Source organism: Cnephaeus nilssonii (genome assembly GCF_951640355.1).
Source record: "Cnephaeus nilssonii genome assembly, chromosome: 21".
NCBI lineage: Eukaryota > Metazoa > Chordata > Mammalia > Chiroptera > Vespertilionidae > Cnephaeus > Cnephaeus nilssonii.
The window spans coordinates 16,677,517-16,703,933 of record NC_137092.1 but is presented as its reverse complement, the minus strand read 5'-3'; the positions used below and the strand labels follow the sequence as shown (position 1 = coordinate 16,703,933).

At 44.6% G+C, this 26,417-nt stretch overlaps 1 protein-coding gene across 9 annotated transcripts in view; it reads left to right on the top strand.

The window, feature by feature from the left end:
• The first annotated feature begins 1,286 nt into the window (after nucleotides 1–1,286).
• ARHGEF11 (Rho guanine nucleotide exchange factor 11) overlaps nucleotides 1,287–26,417 on the top strand; it is a 76,750-nt gene continuing 51,619 nt past the window's right edge. For all 9 annotated transcript variants that reach the window (XR_013812897.1, XM_079760395.1, XM_079760392.1 and 6 more), the window contains exon 1: nucleotides 1,287–2,078. Coding sequence is in view for 8 of the 9 variants with exons in the window: in XM_079760395.1 (XP_079616521.1) it covers nucleotides 2,047–2,078 (32 nt within the window). In the remaining variant the exon portion in view is untranslated. The remainder of the gene's footprint in view (nucleotides 2,079–26,417) is intronic.

Genomic DNA, 26,417 nt, shown 5'->3' with positions numbered 1-26,417 from the left:
GCTAGGGCCGCGGCAGATTTTTGAAAAATAAGATGAAAATAGAGGTGGAGACAGGGTGAGCAGTGGCGGTGGGAGCGCAGGGTGATGCTGGTGAACGCAGAGGCAAGACCTGGGACGTGGGGAGGGGGCCGAACCCAGCGGGGGCGGGACAAAGGTCGGGCCTCGGGCGCCGGGCAGTGAAGGGGGGACCTCAGCCGAGGGAGAAGGCGGCGCGGCGGTGAAGGCGGCGGCGGCGCGGAGTCGGAGCCGGGGTCGCCCGCGGGGCGGAGCGGACCGGGCGAAGCGTCGGAAGCCGTGAAGCCCGGGACTAGCTAGGCCGCGCCGAGGGGCAGGGCCGGCGACGGAGGGGCCGCGGAGGGGCGGGCCGAGGCGCGGCGGTGCGGGCGCGGGCGCGGGGTCGCGGGGGCAGAGAGCGCAGGGCGCCCAGCGGAGGGGCCGGCCCAGCGGCCCGGCGGCCGGGCGGGCAGTAGCCGCGGCCGCAGGAGCCCACGGAGGGACAGCGGTCCGCTCGCCGCGCCGGGTCCGGCCGCGGCGCCAGGGGACAGGCCGGCAGCCTCGCCGCGCGGAGGAGGAGCCTGCGGCCCCGCCCCCGCCGGAGCGAGGGAAGGAGAAAGGCTCGCGGGGACGGAGGGCGCGGAGGGGGCGGCCGGCTGGGCCTGCGCCGAGCCGGGGCGGGGGAAGGGGCCCGGAAGGAGGCGAGCGCAGCCGCGACGCCGGGAGCCGGACGCCCACCCGAGCCGGCCGGAGCCCGAGCTGGAGCCCGCGGCCGCCCGGGCCGGAGCGCGGCGGTCGGGCGCGGGGCGAGCGGGGCCGGGGCCGGAGGCCGCCGCCGGCCCTGCGCGCTGAGGCCGGGGAGGCACCGAGGCCGGGAGAGAAGCCGGCGGCCGGGCTTTCCAGGAGGCGGGCGCGGAGGGAAATCCCCCCCGAACTGAGACCCGCAGGAATCACCCCGAAGTCCGCAGAATTAGGGAGCAGTGGTGGAGGCCGGGAGAGGGGGAGCGAAGGGCGAGCGGACGGGGAGGAAGCGAAATCTGTTTCATGGAGGCTGCGGCCACGGAAAAGACCGGAGCCTGGATGTGGACAAGCGGAGCAGAACTCGGGGCGCGTCTTTCCGAAAAAGGCCGGACCTAGGCTGGGTCTGAGGGTCAGGCTGGGTGGGTGGAAAAGCCTGCAAGTTTCAAGGAAAAAGACAAGGAGAGAAGGTTTTTTCTCTGGTTTGTGGTTATTGCTACCATTGTCAAGGTAAAAAGCATTGCATTTCAGGTGTTTTTTATTTTTATTTTCTGGTGCGATTGGCTCACTTTAAGAATTTCAGAACCTTTCATGTAAAAGCTTTTTTTTTTTGGGGGGGGAAAAAGGAAATTCATCATTTTGATTCCAGGGTTATACTGGACTTGGAAGGAGTGCTTTTGTTTACATACTATTGTATGGTTTAATTTTTTTTTTCCTTTTTGCTGTGCAAATCAGCTGGAAGATATTTTTTTTCCAAGTGCCAATTCGGATTTATTCATTCCCCCCACCCCCACCCCCACCCCCTCTTTTCTCAAATGAATCTGTTGTCGTTTTAAGCATTGAAGAACGGAGAATTTTTTTCCCCCTTGGAGCTTGAAGCTCTTACCAACAGGACAGCTGGGAAAACTGGATTAAAAGGATGGTTTTTATCTGTATTTTGTAGGAAGACTGATATTTTTTGAGGGCATATTCTTTGTGTTTCGTTTTTTTTTTTTTTTTGTTTTTTTTTTTAGCCTATAGCGCTAACCTTTTAGAGATTTGTGGTTGAGTTTTTGGTTTCTAAGGTCATAGTTTTCCCTCTTTTTTTTTTTTTTAAGAAGGGGGAGGGGAAGAGGGGACTAAGAAAGCAGACCATGTTAACTGGTAAAGTAGAATGGAGCTTCAGTGACTAGGGACCTGAGAGCTGGAGAAAAAAGAATTCAATCTTCAAGTGGGGAGGCCCTCCTCTCATCTTTCTTAAAAATCGCAAGGATTCAATCCTGATCAAGACATCAATACTACAAGATCCTGAAACCGTGGAGACACCGAGAAACCATGAGTGTAAGGTTGCCCCAGAGTATAGACAGGTAGGTTTGCCAATATTCGACACTTAGGGAAAGACTGGGAGGGAGGGTGCTGCATTTTTGATAAAAGGTTGCAAAAGAGGGGCCTGGGCGGACTGTGGGAATGGTGGGGTAGGAGCATGCATTGATCTCTGGGGACTGTCTGGGCATGTGTGTTTATCTTCCCCGTTGTGTATCCATATTCAAAACATCTCCTGATTCAGTGTGGTGTTGTTTTTTTATACCAGCAATAGACAGTGGGGCCAGGGAGTGGGGAGGAGGGGCGAATGCCTCCAGCCAACTTTGGCTTCTGCCAAGCTAGCGGCCCAATTTGAGTCCTTCACTTGCCAGCGCAGAGGGTAGGGAAGGGGGGAGAGCCTGGGTAAGGGTACGTGAATTGGAAAGGGTGGGTTGGGACCGGCTTCAGGTGTCGGAGCTGCTGGGGGAAAGGGCCCCCACCGGACGGTTGTTGTGGAATGGTGGGGTTTGGGGATGGGGTGGATCCCATTTCTAGAATGGGGAGGATGTTGGTGGTCTGAATGATGGGACAGAAACACCCTGTGCACCCCAACAGGCCTGGATTTTTTTTTTTTTTTCTTTAACGGCTCCCAAATGAATAGGTCACATTAGAATTTTTCCCTCTCCAAGGTTAGGGTTTAACTTGAGACTTGCCAACTGGCTAATGCTCTAGATTTAATCTCCCAAGGCATTTTTAATAAGCTTGACTGCAAAATGGGCCTTCCCTCTGCCTAGAGCCGGAAGGAGTGGTTTTGGGACCAAAGGCCTGATGGGCAAATAGATATGCACTGGCCCTTAGAGTGTGAGCACAGGATGCCCCTCCCCCCGCCCCAGGGTCTGTCCGGCCTCCCCCATTACTGGTCACGATGCAGTTTACAACTTTGTAAGGTGTCTGCCTTTCCCCTTTTTCCCCAGCCCCCCTTAACCTTTCTCCTTGAGAATCTTGAGAGAGGGTTGTTTTGTGGGTACCGCACATTCATCCTAACAGGATGGAGGACTGAACAAGCAAATGGAAGGCCTGGGCCTGGGAAAAATATGGAAGAGAGAGGCAAGACTGTTTGCAAGGGAGTCATTGCTTTCTTCTGTCCAGTTAACGGATAATTCATGCTAAAAATAATATATTTATTTATTATATATATATATTTGCTATGGGATGTGTCCTAAAGTGCATATAGTCTCTCTCCCCCAAACAGTAATCCTATTGCCTCGGAGTCCTGTTTAGCTTCGTTCAGTAGTCCTCAGAGGACTGACTTTGCAGTGAAAAGGAAAAGGCAGATAGTCACAAAGAACAGAAAGTGTATGTCTGAACCTCCATCCTTTACTTTTTATTTTATTTTTTTAAAATATGTTTTTATTGATGTTAGAGAGAGAGGAAGGGAGAATGAGAGTGAGAGAGGGAGGGAAACACTGACCTCACATGTCCCTGACCAGGGATTGAACCCACAACCTGGGTATGTGCCCTGGCCGGGAATCAAACCAGCGACCTGTCCGTGTGCTAGGGCAACGCTCAACCAACTGAGCCACACTCCATAGTTTGACTCTTACGAAGGGAGAACAGGGATGTCAAGGCAAGGAGTTGAGATGGTTTACATGCTGCCCTTTTCCCCCTCTTGGAATTTGCATTTTTGAGATGTGGATGGTGGACGGTTTCTCTGAACTCGGGGATGTGAGAAGATGGAAACGTAAGTGTCGAGGGAATACAAGGAGGAGGCAGTGAGGGGTCCTGGACTGAGACGCTCCCCTGGGAGTTGGTACATCCTCACTGTCCTCTCGGGGTTTGCAGCGCACAGTGCGTTTCCCTCAGTGCTCTCATGGGAACGTCTCTCCTCCGAGCCGCACAGTATTTCTGTGAGGCAGAGAAATCAGCTGTTATTGCTCCCATCTTACAGGGGTAATGGAGGCTCAGAGAGGATACCTGGCTTGCCCAGTGCCACCTTGCCTGACTCTTAGCAGAATCTGGACTCAAACGCAGATCTTCTGATTCTGAATCCATGGCTCTTTCCATGGCCCCACTCTGTCTAAATAGTTTTGTATACAGTGGGGCACTGTTTCATTCTCCTTTTGGCAGTGGGGTAAGATGCTCTTCATCATTCCTTTGAACTTGTTAACAGTGTTGGGGCTCGCACCTGTAATTCCTATGGCTAAAGCCCCCTTTTCTCCTGTGGCATCATGCAGCTTTGTAGAGGGAGAATGCTCCTCACTTTTACTCCTACCCCGAATCCCTTCCCCATTACAGGATCAGTTCTGGGGCCTTTGCCCCTTCAAGTTATCTCCAGGTGCTTTGGATCTTATCCCTTTTGCTGTAGATGCATTATGTTGGACTTGTTGACATCCCAGTTTCACGACCCTGTGGGTTTTAAATAATTCACAACCTGCAGGAAAGCATGTACCTGTCGGTTCTTTCCTTGGCCCCTTCCCTGCATTTCTGAACTGGAGGAGACTGAGCCCCGCTTGGCCTTTCGTGACCCCCATCACTGGGGACTGTTCATTTGATGGTTGATTTTGCTGCGTTGGGTACTTCTTTTTGCTATCATTTTGTAACATATGCTGACCCTTTCCCTTCCCCTCTTTTCCCTGGGAAAATAAAATGAATAAATAAAGACTTATTCGTGCTGGGCAAATGAATATGAGTAAATAATTCACAATCTTATATCATCCTGGAGGGACTGAGTGGAAGTAAATGCCCCTGCTTATGGAGTTAAGGATTCTCTGAGTTTACAATTTGCGGTGTAGAGAGCGCAGTGTAAGATGCTATAGGAGTGATTTAGAGAATTACAGTCTGCAGCTCTTGCTCACAAAGAGCATGTAGTCTGATTGGGGAGCTAGGAAAGGTCTAAGACTATTGAAAACCACTTACAAGCAGCATTAGCCTACAAGCTCCATAAGAGACTGTGTTTGGTTTGCTCAGGTATATCCTGTGTGCCTGGCTTAGCACCTTGTATGGGGTAAGTGTTCAGTAAATATCGACAAATGAATGTTAGAATGAATGAACATGTCAGCAAGTATAAATTCTTCAATTTCAGACTTTTCATTCATGTATTAATTTCAGATGTAGTTAAAGTGAAGTCGATTAGAGAAGGCTCTCCAGGTGATGTGTATTTTCTAGGAGGTCAGCAACCTGATGGAGGATGATGTCCGTGGAGAGATACTGTGGCTCAAAGGAAAGAGGGCTTTGGAATATTTATTTGACAGAGTCTTTAACCCCTTCTCGGGGAGTGATTCCTGGGTTCAAAGAAACATGGAGTATTTGTGACTAATATTTATCTTTTAGTGTTAATCAGTTGTTACTGGAAAATGGGTTACTAAAGCATACCTGTTCTCATTCCTTTCAGTTTTTGTCCGTGAACAGCTTATTGCCCATTAGTATATATTCTTCTCTAGAGTTTCTAAAAATGTGTTTGATATTGCAAGCAGAGATAATGATACTGAATTATTTTTACAGGAATGGTAATGAATTTTACTGTCATCTATATCCACTGGCCTCATTTTCCATGGCAAATGTTTTGAGATGGCCAGATGGGTTAAAATTTGCATCCATAAAACAGCTTTTCTCTCTGCAGAGTTAGTTAGCTCATGTGAGGACCAAAACAGAGAAGTACTAGATTTAAGCCAAGAGTTCTTAATTTGAGCCTGGCATTCCCCGTAACTGTGTGACCTTGGGCAAGTCACATACTGCCTCTAGTTTCCTCCTATGTAAAGCAATAGCTCATTCATGTGAAATGCTTTCCAGTTCACAAACGTAGTGTGTCATTTGAGGATTATAACATTTATTGCATCTCTCTCACGGGGCTGTTGAAAGGAGTAAATCAAATAAGATAATATATTTCAAATTGTGTTCTAAATCGTAAAACTGTATATAAATTTTAGATGGTAAACACATGGACTTGATTTAGCTTCATGCACTACTTTCTGAAGTAGCCCCAAACAAATGAAGAGTAACTGAAAGAGCTTTCCATTGTTTTGAAGAATTTAACCGGAGTGGACAGGGTTTTTTGTTGCAAAAGCGGAGAAGTTAGAAAGAAGGAATGCTTTTGCAGTGGTAAGGGTTGGGTGATAATACTAGGAGAATATGAGAGGAGGTTATTGAATCTCCTTCCCAGGAATTTCAGTGGAGGCTTCAGCTGTCTTGGCTCCTTTAGATGGGGACAGGAAAGATTTGTTTGTGATCTCTGGGTGTTCCTTGTTTTAGAAGCATATGGCTTTTCCTAATTCAGTAAATCCAGACCAGCAATAGGGATCTGAGATTGAATGCAACCTTTCTCCAGTCTGTAGCCTTTTTTTCTAAAAGAGGCAAAATTTCATATAAGGTGTGTGGAGGCGGGAGAAAGAGAAGGCAGAAGAGGGAGGGGAATGGTAGGTAGGCCTTGCCTAGGAAAGAGCCTCAGGCTGAGGGGAAGGTTTGTAGCTGGGGCTGAAAGAGGATGTCTTATCTGAGCAGGGGGTGGGGTGTGGTTCCTGGAATGCTTCAGGTTCTTCTTATTGAGCCCGGGAACCAAGAAATCACTGTTCAGCTGAGTTTCTACCTAGTTTAGGAGGTTCGCTTCCCAGAACCGTGACAGGTATCCAGGGCTGCAAAGAGTAAGTCCCCTGAATTACTGAGTCCTCTCCAAAATGTGCTCTTGTCCTATCTGGGGATGAGATAAAAGATGACAGGGGATTTGCAGATGAAGCATTTGGCAACATTTGGCAATTAATATCCATTATGAGCAGGAGCAAGCTAAGCTTAACTTTAGATACTCAAAAGCATTTCTGAAAGAGCACCCTTTGATTAACAAATTTATTTTTAATGGTCTTAAGTACTATCAGTCTCTGTCTTCCCATTTAGAATAGACAAAAAAAAAAATATGAAAAGTTAGCCCTAGCTTGTTTGGCTCAGTGGATAGAGTGTCGGCTTGGGCTCTTGAGGGGTCCTGGGTTCATTTCCAGTTGGGGGCACATGCCCAGGTTGGTTGGACAGCAAATATTTATCGAATAGCTCCATGCTCAGCTCAGTTCTTGATGTTCTGGGAAATAATTTGTAAGAATGTGGAGCTTGCATTCTTGTTGGGAAGTGTTAACAAAACAATAAAAAGATAGTACTTTTTATTGCTAAATCTTGATGTATACCAAAAAAGTATATTTAGAGAAGAGTAGAAAGTTGGTGTTCATGAGAATAGTCAGGGGAGGGGTAGTCAGAAATTATTTAGGTGAAAGAAATTGAGTAGGGCATTTCAGACAAGGGGAACAACATAAGCAAAGGTTCTGGGGCAGAACCAAATACGGAGTGTCTCTAGATGGTCTTTGTTAAGCAGAGAGAAATTATGTTGTCAAGGTATGGGAGTGGATAAAGCTATTCACTGGATATGGTAGGAAAAAGGGAGCCAGTTAGGTTTATGTAATATATGGTGATAAAAATCATGTTTAAAGAGAGAATTTTGATGTTAATACATATATTCGAAGAGAGCTTGGGGCCAAGAGGGCCAGCGAGGAGTTTTGGCAGCAATCTTAGCAAAAGATAATGTGGGGGAAAAGAAGAGGGGCAGGATTTGAAAGGCAATTTGGAAGGAAAATCAACAAGGTATGTTAAGGCTGAATCCAATTTGATTCCCAAGTTGAGACTGATGAGAGAAGGGTAGTGCTATTGCTAGAGAGAATAAGACCACCATTAAAAAGTCACTTTGTCTCCCATGGTACCCAGCAATTCACTGAGTGTAGCATATCAAATGGTACTTAACTTGCCAAGCCCCTTAGGTTAGGCCATGTCTACCAGAGAGTTTTAGAGCTCCTCACTGCAGCCTTTTAAAGAGAGGGAGAGAAGGGGAGTGAGTCCTGGGATATCCCTTAGGGATTTGAATCATGATTTGAGGAGATTAGCATATATTTGATGGGTTCTGATGAATCATTCCTCAGTTTCACATAGCAGATCAAACTCCAGGGTTGAAGGAATATCTATGCAGAAACCATCATAGTAGCATAATTTTTTATTTATTGATTGATTTTAGAGAGAGAGAGGAAGTGGGGTGGGGGAGAAACATTGATTTGTTGTTCCACTTGTTTATGAATTCATTTGTTGATTCTTGGATATGGCCTGACCAGGGATCTAACCTGATGCTCTAACCAACTGAGCTACCCAGCCAGGGCCCCTAGTGGCATAATTGTAAAGAGTTTAGGACGTTGAGTGAGATCTTTGTGTGAGCTCCAGCTCAGCCACTAATTAACTGTGTGATCAGAATGATTTGTGTAAAAACGTTTGGTGAATTCTATAGTGCCAAACATATGGTGAGTGTTAAGGCATTTAGTTTGACAAGGACTGCAGATTGGCCTGAACTCTCCTCAGCTGTGTTTGCGTGCTCAGGCCTATGCTGATTCTAAACCAGTGGTCGGCAAACTGCGGCTCGCGAGCCACATGCGGCTCTTTGGCCCCTTGAGTGTGGCTCTTCCACAAAATACCACGTGCAGGCGCGCACGTACAGTGCAATTGAAACTTCGTGGCCCATGCACAGAAGTCGGTTTTCGGCTCTCAAAAGAAATTTCAATCATTGTACTGTTGATATTTGGCTCTGTTGACTAATGAGTTTGCCAACCACTGTTCTAAACCAAGGACTGAAAGGCATGGCTCTGGTAACATAGCAAGCAAACAGAGTAGTTAAAAATCAGGTGCATAAGTTCTCATCCTAAAGTAATCCTTTGCTAGAAACCCACAGTGTCTTTCCTTCTTAGCCCAGTCTCCCTGGCCTGGGATTCGTGATTTCTTCCTTCAGTTCAGCCCACGTCTCACTAATTCTAGGTCTGATGACTGCACCTGCCACCCTCCTTCAGGTAGACTGGCCTGCGTCCGGGGCCCACTTCATTCTTTTCACACCTTTACATGAGTGTTCTCTCTCCCCCCAACTCTTTGGGTCTTATTTCCTTCAAGGAAACCTTTTCTGGTCATTACCATCAAACTACATATTTTATTAGTCAGCATTTCTTTGGCACATACATATAGCAATTCAACTCCTCTCTTTTTTTGTTTGTGTAAAATAATTTATGTAGAAGTTCTAATAGAATGTCTAGCATGTGGTGAACTATTATAAGTAAATGTTGGTGCTCTTCCATTCTTTGTATGTTTTATGTTGGTAATTATATCTTGTTACTCTGGGTTCAGAAGTGATGTCTCTTCGTTTTTCTGGATTTCCTTCTAGTGCCCTAGTTAGTTCTCTTTATACAAGGTATGTTTCTACTGGCTGTTTCCTCCTGACTTGAACTCTAGCTCGTTTTTGACATTTCAAATTCCCTCCATGCCTCTAGCCAAGGGATTGCAAGAAAGCAACTCTAAACATCGCTGCCAGGAACTGAGATCACGAATCCCCCTTGTTCTTCCTGGGTGCTAGGTCTCTGGGCACTTGGTATTTCTTCTGGGGACAGAGCAGCCTTGTTGGGGTTGCTTCTCTTCAGCGTCCCAGGGCTGGGGGGATTTCCCCATTGGCAGCCTGATTTCCTGACTGCTTTTCCCTGCAGGAGTCTGCGGGGCAGAGGGCCCACCCTGCTATTGTCCTGCCTGCCCCAGGCTGGCCCCATTTATTTCCCTCAGAAGTTTCCCTCGAAGAGACTGCTGCGGCAGAGAAAGGCAGCCGTTGTTCTGCCGGGAGGTGCTAGAGAGAGTGTAGTAAATAGCTTTGTGAATGGGACCTTTTATGAGGCTAGAACCACAGACCCTTTTCTCCTCAGAGCCCTAAGGAGAGGGGCAAAAACCCACTAGGGTTTCCATGTCTTCACAGGAACAGGGTCTGAGGTTTAGGGATATTCACGTTATCCATCATATAAGAAGATTGGTCCATTTAACAAATCCTCATTGGTGTGTTGCCTTTTAGGGCACTGGATTCCATGGGAATAAGTTGTATTCCCTGCCCTCAAGGAGAGTGTGGTTTGTGAGGGGAGGGAAAATAAGCAGGAGTTGTATGATCACACCCCACATTCTCTTCTATGAAGCATGTGAGACCAACGTTAAGGAAGGTTTCCTGGAGGAGAGGACCTTGTGGTGGAGGCCTAGAAATGATAGCCAGGCTTGAGAGGGAACGTCCAGGCAGCAGAAACAGCACATCCAGAAGAATGAAGACAAGAAAGGACATGGTGTGTGTGTGGGGCCGGGGGAGGTGAGGGGGGCATTTAAAGGAGCTTTGATCAGATGGCAAGATCATAGAACAATTAATTAAATGGAACTGAAGAACAGGTAGGAGCTGGGGCCATAGGGCATGTAATCCCCCATGTTGGGGTTTGGCCTTTATCCTGAGGGCAGTGGAGGACCATTGAAGACTTTAAGTAGGAGGTGACATGATTAGGTGTGCCTTTAAGAAAACAAGGTCTCCCTGGCTTCCCTGACTGTAGTGTGGATGGTTAGGTTGAAAGAATGACAGAAGAGAGAGAGGGAAAATGCATTAGGAGACCATCATAGTCATCTGGGCAGGAGGTGAGGTTGACCTCTACTAGGGAAGTGACATTGGAGATGGTGAAAAATGAAGGATTAGAGATTGAGTAGTTGGTTATGTTATGTGGAGGTAGGTATGAGGAGAATGTGGGTCAAGGATGACATCCTGATTCTTGGCCTGGGCTACTAGTGACATTACTAATGAAAAAGGGAACTCTAGAGCAGTGGTTCTCAACCTTCCTGATGCCGCGACCCTTTCATACAGTTCCTCATGTTGTGGGGACCCCCAACCATAAAATTATTTTCGTTGCTACTTCATAACTGTAATTTTGCTGCTGTTATGAATCGTAATGTAAATATCTGTCTTCGGCGGCCCTGCTAGTGGTCGCGACCCACAGTCTGAGAACCGCTGCTCTGGAGCCTCACCGCTGCTGTAGAGCCGACGCTGCAGGCCCTTGTCACTCCCCTTGAAATGGGATTCAGGGACCACACTTCCAAGGTTCCCAAAAGGGTTCTGACCTTAGTCTCACCCTCTTCTGCTTTTCTTTTTACCCTGTGAATCAGGGGGTTGCTTCTCATAATTTCTAGAAAACTCCCTAGATTCTCCAGACCAGTGGCTCCAGGAATCTGAGGCATAGGTGTGGGTCAGTGGATGATGGCAGGTGCAGAACAAGGCCTGTGTTAGAGGGTTTCAGGCCTCAGGATTGTTTAATGAAGCCATCAGAACCCCAGAAGAAATCCTAGTTCTCTTAGCCCTGCCTAGCCTAAGGCTAATAGCTCAGCTTCTGCTTTAGCTCAGGCCTTTCACTAATCCTGAACTTGAAGCCTGGCAGTTTGAGAAAGGATTAGGCAAGGCATAGGGGAGAGACCACTCCCTTATTAAGATCCTACTTCCCATTTGTTAGTGTGGGATATGGGAAATTTTTATTCATTCAACATAGTAATTAAATACATACTAAATGTTAGGCAGTGTTATAGGCACCGGGGATAGTTAGAATTTACATCTATTTAAGGAAGACAGACAGCTATATAACAACTACTTCTCATTATTATTATTGTTATTAATAATGAGTTATGATCTAAAGCATAAAAATTTAGAATCTGTGTTTATAACTTCTGTGAGAGAGGCTAGAGAGGATATGTGACAGGATTAAAGGAAAGACGAGTCAAGGGGAGAAGGCAGGTTTTTTTCCTTTAGAATAATGATTTTATTGTTTCTATAAAAACAAGACATTCTTGTTATAAAATATAGTGATAAAGAAAAATGTGAGGAGGAAAGCCATGTGCTGTCAGCAGTGCTGTCACCCCAACTGGTGTCATGAGCGTTGCTGTGCAGGACTCCAAATATGTCCCCTCTTGACAGACACTTTCCAAGAATGTGAACCTTGTCACACATGCAGTGGCTGTTCTGACTTTCTGATCCTGTTTTTCGGAAGTGCAGACCCATCCTCTCTGTAGTTTGCCAGCAAAGCAAGTGCCAAAGATTTCAGAAAAACATGGATTTACACTCAGCCCTGAAAAACGCCACCCATGATTGTGTTTTTGTGGATACTTAGAACAAACCCCACAGCAGTCCGAGAGCAGGAGCCCTGGGGCAGAACTCAACTCTTGGGCACAGACATGTGTTGAGCTACTCACCATCCAGCTGTGCAGGGACCCTCCCAAACCATGGCTGGAGTTCTTCAGTCTGGAGATCTGTGGTCAGCAGAGGAACGACCCAAAGAAGTCCATGTCCTTGTCCCCTGAGCTTGTGAATCTGACTTTGAGATGAGAGATGGTCCTGGATGATCCAGGGGGACAGTGACATCAGAGGAATCCTTATAAGAGGAAGGCAGGAGGGCTCAGTCAGAAGATGAGGTCAGGGGGCGGAAGGATGCTATGTTACTGTTTCCGATGATGGAGGACAAAGCCACAGGCCAAGGCACACAGGCACCTCCAGAAGCTGGAAACGGTGGGAAACAGGTTCCAGGAGTCAGCTGGCCTTCAGGTTGTCTCAGGGGTGGTTCTGTAATTTAGTTGTAATTTTGATGTGGTCGTGGGAGGAGACGAGCATAGCGTTTATTTGTTCCATCATCTTGATCAGATGTCCCCAATGACATCTGAACATTTGTTATGTGCCTATTTGCCATGTATATGTTTTCTTTGATGAGGTGTTTGGTCAGGTCTTTTGTTTATTTTTTAATTGGGCATAATTGCCTAGTATTAACTCAGTTATTAAATTGTAAGGGTTCTTTGTGTATTCTACATACACTTTTGTTGTTAGATATGTTTTTGCAACTATTTTATTCTGGTCAGTGACTTGCTTTTTCATTTTTGTAACAATGTCTTTTAAAACTTGTTTTACATTTGTATACAGGGTCTTTTGAAGAGCAAAGGTTCTAAGTTTTGATGAAATCTAATATATTGCTTTTTCCTTTTATAGTTTGTACTCTTTATATTTAATAAATAAATCCTTGCCAAATTTAAAGTCAGTAATATTTCCTCCTGGAAGTTTTATTGCTCTAGCTTTTCCATTTAGATCTATGATTTATTTCTAGTTACTTTTTGTATAGGGTGTGAGATAAAGTTTAAGATTATTTATTTATTTAGGCATATGGATGTCCAGTTGTCCTAGCACTATTTGTTAAAAAGAATATTTTTTCCTGATTGAATTGCATTGGCACCATTGCTGAAAATTGATCATATATATGTGGTATGGACTCTACTCTGTTCCATTGATCTATATCAGTAACCCACTGGTTTAGTTATTATAACTTTATAGTAAGTCTTGAACTCAGATAATACAAGTTTTTCAACATTGTTCTTTTGTTTTCAAAACTGCTTTTAGTTATTCTAGGACTTTTTCATTTTCATAAAGATTTTAAAATCAGTTTGCCCGTTTCGACAAAAATGGCTTCTGGGATTGTGGTTGAGATTGTGTTGATTCCATAGATCAGTTTGGAGGAAATTGTCATTTTAACAATATTTCGTCTTCCAGTTTATGAACATGGTATAGTGTTCCTTTTATTTCAGTCTTTAATTTCTCTCAGCAATGTTTTGTATGTTTTAGTATACCGGTCTTTTATATCTTTTGTCAAATTTACCCCTAAATATTTTATTTTATTTTTTTAAAATATATTTTATTGATTTTTTACAGAGAGGAAGAGAGAGGGATAGAGAGTTAGAAACATCGATGATAGAGAAACATCGATCAGCTGCCTCTTGCACACCCCCCACTGGGGATGTGCCCGCAACCAAGGTACATGCCCCTGACAGGAATCGAACCTGGGACCTTTCAGTCCGCAGGCCGACGCTCTATCCACTGAGCCAAACCGGTTTCGGCTAAATATTTTATTTTTTGATAATATTTTAAATATCAATTTTCAATTATTTTTTGTTTACATATACATATAATTGATTTTTGTTATATTGACCTTATATCCTGTAACCTTGCTAAACTAACTCATTAATTCTTGTAGCTTTTTTGTTAATTCCCTGAGATTTTAGAATTAGCTTGCCTGACAAATAATGACAGTTTTACCTCTTCATTTCTAATCTGTATATATTTTTAATTTTGGAGAAAATCTGGGTTTTAAAACTTTTTTCCTAGACCTCCTAGACCTGTGAAGCAGATTTTGGATTTCCTCATTAGGAATTCTTGAAAAATAAAAAGGAGATTATTAAATTCTGTATTCATTCCTTTATTCATTCAATGAATATTTAGTGTATGCTGTATGTCAGACACTATCTAGTGACTAAAGGAAGAGACAGACATATAAACAAGTAATTACAACTTAACAAGTAAGTATAGTAAGAGCCACAGTTATGCTTTGGTAATTTAGAGGCAGGACTGTTCAGAATCAAGGGGGAAGAGAGGCTCTCTGTAAGCCCTGCAGCCCTGGATGGGAGAGACTGACTCATTGTTGATAGGAAAAGGTTTAAACAACTCTGTCCTGATAAATTCTACATCCTACCCATCCAGACTGTCTGTATTTACTTGATTACTATTGAAAGCCTGAAAGAAATACATACATCTTTATAGATGTTTCCTTCCTTCCTTTTCCTTTTCCTTTTTCTTTTAATCTTAGATGGTATGGCCCAGCCTTTGCATCTAGCCTTAAATCTCACTTACCTAAGCCAGGGGCAATGTAAGCAAGGCTATTTGACCTGGTGTTACTGTTAGTACTAAAATTTATGCTGCTATACTCATAAGAGCCCTATGAGTTGGGTACTGTTGCCCTATTTCTACAGTATTTTGTTTTGCTTTTTTAAAAAACATTTTAGCTTGTATTCTCTTTTTTCCCCTCATAGCAACCTTTGAGGTCTTTACATTTCTCCTGCCATAGACATTTTAAAATTTTTCAATTGATTTTAGAAAGAGAGAAAAAAACATGGATTTGTTGTTCTACATATTTATGCATTCGCTAGAGGCCTGGTGCATGAATTTGTGCACCAGTGGGATCCCTCGGCCTGGACTGTGGGATTGGGCCAAAACTGGCTCTCCGACATCCCCCACGGGGTCCCGGATTGTGAGAGGGCACAGGCCAGGCCAAGGGACCCCACCGGTGCACTATTGGGGCTGGAGAGGGATGTGGGAGGGCTACAGGGCATGTCTGGCCCGTTTTGCTCAATCCCGATTGGCTGGACCCCAGCAGCAAGCTAACCTACTGGTCAGAGCATCTGCCCCCTGGTGGTCAGTGCATGTCACAGCGACTGGTCGACCAGTCGACTTATCTGCCCCCTGGTGGTCAGTATGCATCATAGGGAGTGGTTGAGTGGCCTTACCATATCATTAGCATATTATTCTTTGATTGGTTGAACGGACAACTGGACACTTAGCATATTAGGCTTTTATTATATAGAATTGGTGGACTCTTGTATGTGCCCTGACCACGGATCAATCACGCAATCTTGGCATATCCAGATACTGCTCTAACCAACTGAGCTACTCGGCCACGGTCCTGCCATATACATTCTGAGGGGGAAACATGCTTTTGACTTTGTAGCCCCAGGATATTTACCAGAGTCTGGCAAGTGGGAGGTGTAAAATAGACAATGTATATGTTGGTATAATTTCTCTTTAGCCCTAGTTGTCAGGCTTTGGGTTCCTCCAGATAATATAATTAGATGATAATATCTAATTTTACAGGTAAGGAAATTTCTCCAGGCCACCAGAGAGTAAATAATTTTTGTAGTGAAATCAGTATTTTTCCGCCCGAATTCAGTATTTTATTGATTTGTAAAATTGTATAATTTTGGAAACACTAATCTAGACCAGCACTCTTCATTTTAGAGGAATCTTGCTATCATAGAGGAAGATAGTTTAAAACAGTAATGTTAGGCCCTAACCGATTTGGCTCAGTGGATAGAGTGTTGGCCTGCGGACTGAAAGGTACCAGGTTCGATTCCAGTCAAAGGCATGTACTTTGGTTACGGGCACATCCCCGGTGGGAGGCATGCAGGAGGCAGCTGAATCGATGTTTCTAACTCTCTATCCCTCTCCCTTCCTCTCTGTAAAAAATCAATAAGATATATATTTTTTAAAAAATATTTAAAACAATAATGTTAGAAGTAACTGTTTTATTGATTGCTTACTATGTACCAGGCCTGTAATAGGTGCTGTGGATGCATGACTTCATTCAATTTTCATAAGCACCAGGGGTGTCTTATTTTTGAGTGGCTGGGTGGGTCATGGTTTCTGATAAACATATTTACTACTTACCCAGCTCTAAGAACCTAATCAGAAGTCTTCCTTCGTTGTTTTTATTTTTTAAAAAATATATATTTTATTGGTTTTTTACAGAGAGGAAGGGAGAGGGAGAGAGAATTAGAAACATCGATGAGAGAGAAACATCAATCAGCTGCCTCCTGCACACCCCCTCTATTGGGATGTGCCCGAAACCAAGGTACATGCCCTTGACCGGAATCAAACCTGGGACCCTTGAGTCCACAGGCTGATGCTCTATCCACTGAGCCAAACCAGTTAGGGCTCCTTCGTTGTTTTTCATTAGTGATTGAAAACTTAGAGTTATCCACACTCTATTTGTTTCTAAAACCATGACTCACTCTTGCCATCACCTTATTTTGGAAAGATTCTCTCCCCTTTCTGAACTGAGAATTCCAGAAGGCAGAGACCAGTATAGCAGAGCAACATGGTAGGAATTGAGTGTATGTTCTTGACCTAGTGAATGAGTGTATCCAGCTCATCATGGGAAACATGCCTATCAGGCCAGCACGCTAGGTAGTATGGTTGTCAGTTTTCTATTTCAGTGTTTCTTTCTCCTTCAGTGGAAAGAACTGACCTGCCCATAACTGTGTTGCATGTGTTAAGGCTCTCACTGATCTCATGACTATTAACAGACACGCCCTGTATATTACTGAGTGCCTAGAATGCAAGTTTGGCATTATGCCTTCATTCTGCAAGAATGAATAAGATAATCGCTGCCTCAGGTAGCTCATAGATGAGTAAATAGATAACTACAGTGCCCAGAGAATGCAGTGATGGGAGTGGGGATTTTCACTGTGAGTTCGTGGCATAAGGTAAAGATAGCTCACCCAGCCAGGGGGAGGGAGTGGGTGGCCCTGTTTTAAGCACTTTGCACATAGTAACTCTTTTAGTCACACAACCCTGAGAGTTAGCACTGTTGGTGTCCCCATTTTACACTGAAGATAATGAGAGGGCTAAGGTCACACAGCTGCTAAGTTGTGGAACTAGAATTCAAATGCAGGCAGTGTAGCTCTACTGTCTGCTCTTAACCACTGTACCATGCAGTCCCTTGCAAGTCTTGAAGTAAAGGGGGAAAAATGAGAAATATAAATATTTGTATCAGATTGGCAGGATTTATTGTTTAACTGGCTATGTGGTCAGAGGGAAGGAAGAGTCGATTGGTTGCTCGAGGAAAGGTGTGGGGTTTACAGAGATAAGGTTTTCAGTGCATTCAATGTGAGTATTACAGGTTGAGGCGCCACCTTCCCCAAGTTACAAAGAGGAGTCAGGAACTTGAGAGATACTAAGCGCTGAAAACAAGCTTCGGGAGGAGTCAGTGTTAAAAGAGTTGGCTAAAAGCACCAGAATAAATATTGTCCCCTACGAAGGGAGTGTAGGGTAAGAGCAGCAGGCCTGAAAGATCGACATTGTCAGATGCGGAGAGAGGTCCTGTTAAATGAGATCTGGAAAAGAAAATCCTTTTCGTTAGCAGATTTCTCAGTCTGCTCTGTCAGACACAATTCCGGGGTCTCTGGAATGGCCTCAAGAAATTGCCTTGACAACTTTAAGTTCTGGCCTCTGAAAAGCTCCATAGGACAGCAGTCGCTAACTGGTGGTCCGCGAGGTTCGAAAGGTTGGCGACCACTGCATAGGAGGTTAAAGTCCACTCCCTATTAGGGTGTCACCCCCTCCCTATCCTGTGCACTGTCCAACATTATAGGGTACTCCGACCCACCGAAGTCCTTCAACATTATGGTCATGGGGGTTGGGAACAGCCCTGGGAGCAATAAGGGACAATATTCTGTTTTGTAATTGTGTGTCCAGGGCAGTCATTGGAGCTACCCTGACCGAATCAACCCCCCAAGTAATGGACAGTAACTGCAAGAAAGAAGGAAGTACTGCACAGAGTGCCCCTGTGCTGGAGTATGAAATAAAGGGAACATCAGTTTGATATTTCAGGATAGAAGAGCAGCATATTTGGTAAAGAAGGCAAGGCCTGGAATTCCTTCCCGTTAGTCCAGATTAGGAGGAGCTGTGCCAGGTAAATATCCTGCAGGACCCCTCCAGGATCTTGGCGATAAGAGATAGAATCCTAGATTCCTTTGAATTTCTGGGTGTCACCTCTTTCCTCCCATCTCCAGCCAAGGTTGTTCCCTGTCTGGAGAGACTGAGGTTGCTGTTTCTGGTTATACCAGATCCCTTTCATTTTCACATTTGGGGGTCTCACCCGGGAACTCCCTCATGATGTCATCTTTGTGGGAATTAGAGAATGTAATGGAGGGAGGGGAGTCAAGAATGCTTCTCTTTCTGTCAGAGTTATTTCCATCTCTTGCTGCCATTCAGTGTGTTATATCCATGAGATGGCTTCTTTTCTCCCTCACCCCACCCTTCTTTAGTTTCCTGGAAATGGAGTAGGGTCTGGAAGAGAGAAAGGATGGAAATTCCCATTGCATCTCTCTCTGCAGTGGTTGAGATGAGGTTTGAGGAGGGGGGAGGGGGAGGGGGAGGGGGGAGCGGTAGAGAGATGGAGTCAGCCCTGAAGGGAGAGGCCAAGAGACTGCTGAGCCAATGGTATGGGCCTAATTACTCCTCTGCCTTGAACTTGACTGTAATTGTGGTTTCTGGGAGCCAGCGCATCCTGGAAATCTGCTGGGACAGCGGAGATTTGGGATGGAGTTGAATTTTCCGCTTGGACCAGCTTGCCCAGCACCCATTTTTGGTTGGAAGATAGGGTGAATTCCTATAGCTCAAAAGGGACAATTAAGATAGCCAGGACTATCAGGCCTTCCTTTGGAACTAGATGAGAGGTTGTATACTCTGAAATCCTGGACACTTTAGAAAAGTTCAGAGAGGCAACAGCTAGCAGGATCTGGGGAAGAGTTATATATGCTAGAAGCTAGGAGATCAGTTCTAACCTTGGGGAAGGGCCTTAATGTTCCTACACCTTAGTTTTCCCATCTGTCATTTGATTTGAGCAGCTGTCTTTTTTTTACAGGGATAGTCCTAAATAATAGAGGGGGAAATGCTAGACTAATATAAGGGAGCAACTTAAGTCCCTTTTTTCCCATGGTGGTAATAAAATAGCTAATATACATCACATTTATTGTGTACCCTGTGCTTAATATTATAACAATCCAGTGAAGTAGTTCCCAACCTCAGTTACAGACAAGGAAATCTGAGGTGGAGAGATTACATATCTTGCCTAAGATCGCAAAGCCAGTGTCAGCATCAGGATTACCAACCCAGTGATTTGATTCCAAAACCTGTGCATTTGGCCGTCAGACATAAATGGTAATCTGCACTGTGTGTTACACTTGTTCCAGGAAACACCCAGAGCCAGACTGGCTTAGTGAGGTTTGGCTGTTGGACTTGGGAGTCACTAACCCTGGGACCTCAGGCAAGTCCTTTGTCTTCTCTGAACTGCAGTTTCCTCATCTATAAAATGTGTATGTTCAGAGTTCTGAGGCTCAGATGAGATGCTGCCCAGCACAATACCTACCACTCAGCAGATGCTTAATACATGTTAGCAGAATCTGAACTTACATAAGGAGAAATAGCAGCCAACCCCTGCCACCTTGAATTTGTGATCTGATATTTCAGAACACTGACATGCATTAAGAGTTGATCTATATCCCTAACCGGTTTGGCTCAATGGATAGAGCGTTGGCCTGCGGACTGAAAGGTCCCAGGTTCGATTCCGGTCAAGGGCATGTACCTTGGTTGTGGGCACATCCCCAGTAGGAGGTGTGCAGGAGGCAGCTGATCGATGTTTCTAACTCTCTATCCCTCTCCCTTCCTCTCTGTAAAAAATCAATAAAAAATATATATTTAAAAAAGAGTTGATCTATATAGCAAAGTAAAATGAATGGTGAGGACTTTCTAGTCAGGGAGCAAATGCATTAGCAGAGAATGCGCTCTGCAGTTAAACTGCTTGGGTTCAAATACCAGCTTCATCTCACTCACTGGATGCATAAATTAAGCAAGTTACTCAGCCTTTCTGTAGCTCAGTTTCTTCATCTGTAAAATTATGACATTATTAGTATCATCCCATGGGTCTGTTTTAAGGATTAAGTAAAATAAATAAGAATGGCTAATAATACTGAGTTCTTACTGAGAACCAGATCCTGGTCTAAGCATTTTATTTTTATGTTCTTAATAATTTGGTCTTAATAATCCCATGAAATGGGTACTGTTCTATCCCTGTTTTAAGAGTGAGATGCAGAAAAGTTCAGTAACTTGTGTAAGATCACATACCTGATAAATGTCAGAGCCAGCATTTCTATCTGGGCAAGGAGCTCAGAAACCCATACGCCTAACCATGCTATCTTATCTCAGTAAGTGATTAAAAACATGCTGGCCCTTATCCTCATCATTGGTGTCCATCTGTCAGTCAGTCACAGTGTTTCCTGAGAGTACCGGTATGTGCTTAGACCATGCTAGTCATTGTGGTCTCTGTCAACAAAGCATGTGGCCGGCTTTCTGCTCTTAAGTTTATTATTTATTTAGAGAGAGACAAGATCAGTGTGGATGACATAATTTGAAAACAAGTGCTAAGGGATACAGTGTGGATTCAAAATGCAGTAGAAATGAATTTAGTTCCTAAAAAGATCACTGGAGAAGGTGGACTAGTTCAGAAAACTTCCTAGAGAAGGTAGTGCATACCTGAGGTCAGCCCTAGAAACTGGGCCCAAGGGCAAGAGTGCTTTAGAGTGCTCGAGTTGGGTTAGAATTTTAAGGTTGTCATTCATCAGTCAACAAGTTTTTAATGAGCATGTACTCTGTGCCTGGCCCCATGGAGAGGAAGATCAGTATTGATTGCTCAGTTGCCATTGTTTTTCTCCTGGTCAGTCCAGGTGTGTTTCCTAAAGACTATGTCTTGCAATCCGGTAATACCTGATTGAAATACTTTCATTGCTCTGCCCTAGGTGGGCCCTTGTTGACATAGTAAAACGCCATATAGTATGATAATGTGGTTTGTGCCTGGATACAATCAGGGCACATTTTCCAGGTCCCGGGGAAGGAACTGCAGGGACCATTTGGTTCATCCATTCCTGTTCCCATCACTTTGCCCCACACCTGACCCCATCACTCTGCTCCACATGTGCACGTGCACACGCACATGCCCCATCATATTCTTTATTTATGAGGAAACGAAGGCCTAGAACTAGTCCAGACCTTCAAACCCTGGGACACTTTATTCAAACTACTCTGTGCTGCCAGATAATAAACAATAAGCTCTGAGCCAGTGCAAGTGCTCTGAAGTGTAACTGCATAGAACAAATGCTTATCATTTCTCTTCACCTGTAACGGGGGGTATAAGCCTATCTCCCAGCACTGGTAATTTTTGTCTTAATATTGCTTTCGCTGTTGTGCAGCCCTCTCAATGTGAAAGATTTAATTTACCAGGAGAAGTAGAGAGACAGCAGCACTTGCTGGAAGTGGCCGGGGCCACTGCTCTGAAAACTCTTGTCTTCCCACAGAATGTTCTGGCGCTTCCCCCAGTGGAGAAGGCTGCAGCTGGTTTACTCTCTTTATTTGTATAAGCTGGATTGGCAGGCCCCAGAAGTGTCCAGATAGGCAGGGCCAGTGGAGCATTCTTTTGGTTTGTGGCCACTCTACCTCCCGTCGGGGAAATGTTTGTGGGTTTGTTGCTTGGAGTTGTCTTAGGCGAGTTTATGTTTTAACAGCTTTGGCTGTCCAGCAGTCTTAGTCCCATCAGTCAACATGAAGGATGGAAGGAGGGTCGCATGGTGATGAAACCGTAGTGACAGCTACAGGGGTCTCTGGCTGTTAGGGAAGTCAACTCAGATTTTCTCTGGCTGGCCTTCTGTCAGCTTCCTAACCCCAACGGTGTCTGTCAAGTATACTTTGTAGAGCTCAGATTATTGGGGGAGTTGGGGGCGGGGGGCGACTAGGCTAGGGGCTGGAGATGTGGGTGCTGAAGAAACACAAAAGAGAAGATATAAGTCCCTCCTTCAGAACATGTATTTTATTAGAACACAGATAGAATACTTGATGTGCTTATAGCCCAAGTCAAATGCTTGAGGGGTAGAAGGATGCAAAGAATATGTTGATTACTCCTAAGTCATCATTAGAGGGTTATGAGGAAAGCTTCCTGAAGGGTGGGAGTTTCCAGGCAATTTTTACAAGGATGGAACAAGGAATTTGTAGGGAGCCTTTTGCAAGCTGGGAAAGAACCTCCTCCACCCGCCCATCTTTCCTCTCTGTTTCTGGTAAAGCTTCCTGAAGTTACTAGCTAAGAATGGGACACTCAGCCTGTGACACTCTAGGTCCCCCACCCCCCATTACAGATGTTGTGACTAGATTTGCATCTTTGAGCTGGAGAAAGGGTGCTGCCTCCCTGAGGTAGGAAAGGGATTACAGAGAAGAGCAGCCATTCTACCATCTGCTCAGGTTACCACCGCGAGGTATTGACTTTATGGTTTAACCTCAGCAGTTTTAAAACTAACTTTCCTCTGCCACCAAGTAATTTCCTGTCAATTTTGGTATGAAGTTGAGGAAGGCAACTAATTTAAAATCTACCTTAAGTTAGAAGGGTGAATCTTCTGAGCCAAATGAAAACTTCTTAGATTGGCCATTAACTCTGGGTTAATTATTTTATAGATTATTCTTTATTTGTGCCAATAATAATAAAAAATGGACTCAAATAACAATTCTGTTTATGCAAACTATAAAGCAAGGTATGCCTTGCTGGGATACAGAGATGAATCTAGCATGCATCAGCTCTTCAGGAGCTCACTAGTCCAGCAAGCAAGGGAGAAAAGTCAGCACCCGTGTGGGAAGTGCTTTGGCAGAAATATGTACCAGGTGCTATGGGAAACAGAGAAGTTATTGGAGGGGCCACTCGGGGCAGGCTTCTGGTTTCCTCTGACTGGTCTGAGGGCTGGAGTCCTTGCCATGGGAAAGAAGGAGAACTGTGGTACAGCTGTGACCAAAGGAAGCCAGGCCAGCACTGTCCAATAGAAACAGAAAGCAAGCGACATTGAAAATTTTTTAGGAGCCACATTAAAAATAAAGAGAAACACAATGATAAGATATGTACACATATAATACCTTAATAAAAAAAAATAAAAAATAAAGAGAAACAGCCCTGGCCAGGTAGATCAGTTGGTTGGAGCGTTGTCCCATACACCTAGGTTTCGGGTTTGATCCCTGGTAGGGGTGCATACGGGAGGCAACCGATGGTTGTTTCTCAGTGGCAACCTCCACAGCTGAGATATTTCTCTGGAACTTCAGCTGCTGTCTTTGGGAGCTCAGCCAGCTCTTTTGTGCCTCCTCCCTTCCTACCAGTCTCTATGCGGTCTCCACTTTCCATCCTTGGTTATCAGGGTTCTCTCCAGCTAGTCTTCAACACACATTATCTGTTTAGTGGATGTTTCACTGCTGAGTGTACAGAATTGAATTCTAGAAATCTGGGAAATTGGAGGCTTTAGGAGCTTATTAACCTGTTCCTACAGCCAGGTTAAGATGTTGCTCCCTGCTATAAGTCTACAGAACAGGCTTAACCCCTTCCCACTCCATTTAGTCTTTGCTAAAACTATGAAATTGTGAATTTAATCCTAACTTACATGCATTATGGAGGTCACTCAAAATTTTCTCTTGATGATAAGTGTATGTTTATGATATTTGATGTCTACAAAGTTTATTTGCATAAGTTATCTGATTTTATCTTTCAACACATATGTATTGAATATCTACTGTGTACTAGGTTCTGGAGCTGTTGCATGCTCTAGAGAACAAGAGACAATGAAGCTTGTCATTAAACAGGGAAAGCAGACATTAAACCAAAAAAAAGCACCCAAGTAATTAGTTGCTATTGAATTAGGCACTGCAAAGGAAAATTAAATTACAGGGGAGATCCAGCCCAGTGGGTGTCAGAATGTTTAGCACAGGGCCTTCGCATTCTTTACGGTCTGTAGTAAAGAATGAGTATGAGTTGCCTTGGCCAAGGCAGGGGAGAAGGCCTCTGGGGTTGATATATAGTGAGCAAGGAGGGGAGTGGCAAGAGATGATGAGACTTAAGAGTAAGCATGAGGATGTCACAGAGGACCTGTTAGGCCATGTTAAAGATTTGGAACTTTATACAAGGACAGTGGGAAACCACTAAAGGGTGATGTATGTTCTGGTTTATTTTTTTTAAAAAGATCACTCTGACTTTGTGTAGAGAATGAATGGGTTCTGTAAAAGTGGAAGCTGGAGTAGATGTGACACTAGTTGTAGGTAAGAGATAATGGTGTCTTACACCAGCCTGTGATGGGGAAGGCAGATGTAGGTAAATTCCAGAAATATTAATGAGTATTATCAGCAGGTCTTGGCCGTTGATTAGATTAGAGGAGGGGGATGTCAGAGATAACTCAGATTTCTGGCATGAGCATTGCATTGTTTCCTGAGAAGGAAATGTTTGCGTGGGAGAACAGGTTTGGGATGGGGAAATGGATTTTCAGTTTGAACATTTTCGCTTTGAGGTATTGGTGAAGGTGATTTGGTCCTCCCAACCCCTCTTTGAGAAAAATGGGGTAATGCACATTTGTCATTGAGAAATTAGGCTTGGAGAGGTTGGACAACTTGCCCAAGATGACACATCTAGGAGGAGGCAGAGCTGAGCTTGGGCCTGTACAGCAGTTCCTTGAATAAAGTTGTTTAATTTGTTTGGTTACAATGTTGATAAGATGCTGTAAGATCTTAGCTCTTATTTAGATCAGTCTGTGGTAAAATTGGTTTAGTTATACATTGTTTCACTGTAGTTCCAAGAAACTATCAATAACTTTATGTGAGGACTTACTGTGTTTTATTCCTAAAGCCCTGCTTGCCAAACCACACCACATGGGCTGTATGCTAAGTATTAAATGTTGAATCAAGCTACCCAGCCCTCTCAACATACCAGTTCTCTCTTCCTCCTGCACGCACACCTGGCTGCCAAGTTGTCTGCTCTGACAGTCAAACAGTCCTAAACTCTCTTTTCTTGAAGAGGCCTCCATGGCAGTAGGAAGGAGAGCATTCCTGGCTCTGCCCTCCCTAGATTTAGAACACGCCAGGAATCGTCCCCCTTTCTATTTATTGTTCACTCATTCGTGTCCTGCCCACCCTACCCCTGACACATGTTGAGCATAGGTCACCCCCATGGAGTGACCATTTGCATGGGACTTTACTCTGCTGACCGATGGTTATTGGTGCCAATTCAATGTCAATATGAATTCTCACTGTCAGGTACAGTGAAGAAGGAAACCATTCAGTGCAAACAGTTCAGTTGTGATACAGCACAGCTGTGGAACAGCTCAGTAATGTTACAGATCAGTTATGAAACACTAGGCAACAGCACAGCTGTGAAATGGCCCTGAGGTGAGGTGGCCCTGCTCTGCTCCAGTCTGCCCCACCTCCGGGCTGGTGTGTAGACCCCTGCTCTGCTCTGCTCTGGAAACACAGTCTTTGGTGGGAAGGGAAAGTGTGCTTTCTCAAGCCAGAGGGGAGTTCCTGCCTCCAGTCCCTGACTGGTCAGTTCTCATGCAGGTGAGGGTTCCAAATCTTCACAGTTTTATTGGTCTAAAAAGCACTGTCGTAATTGGTCAGAATGGAGTAGTTCTGATTGTTCAGTGAAAATTCTGATGGGGCTCTGATTTGACAGGAAAAGTCTGTGTTTTGGTTGAAATACAATTCCAGGAACTCCTTTATAGGGGTTGACTCAAATAGCAGGAACATAGTGCAGGTAGACTGGCAGTTCATGCAGGCTTTTCCTTGAAGTGTGGCCTGTGTGAGAGGCCCCTGTTTAGAAATGGCTGCTGGGCTCTGTTTTGTTGTTGTTGTTTGTTTTAAATTTGAGCCCAGTTAGCCACTAGGTGTCCTTGGTAGGTCTCTTCTTTCTCAGGGCCCACAATACTTTCAGAGAATTTAACAAACGTTGCCTCTTTGATCCTCACCTCAGCTCTGAAAGAAAGGACATGTATATTCCTTCAGCAAACATTTTTGGAGCAGGCACTCACCACGCATCAGTCACTATGCTGGGACTTGACTGGTGATACAAGGATAAATAAGAGTCTGTCCTCATTCTCAAGGGGTTTTAGGTCTCATAGAGAAAAATGATGATAGACTCAGAAGTTAAGGGACTTATTTTGAGAGTTCCTTAAAGTTATGGTCCTCTGAATAAGGAATCACTTGGGCTGCTCATTAAAATAAAAATAAATTCCACACCACAAACCTGCTGAATTGGATCCCCAGGATTGGAGCCTCCAGTGATTCATGCACTGCTCTTCAGCTA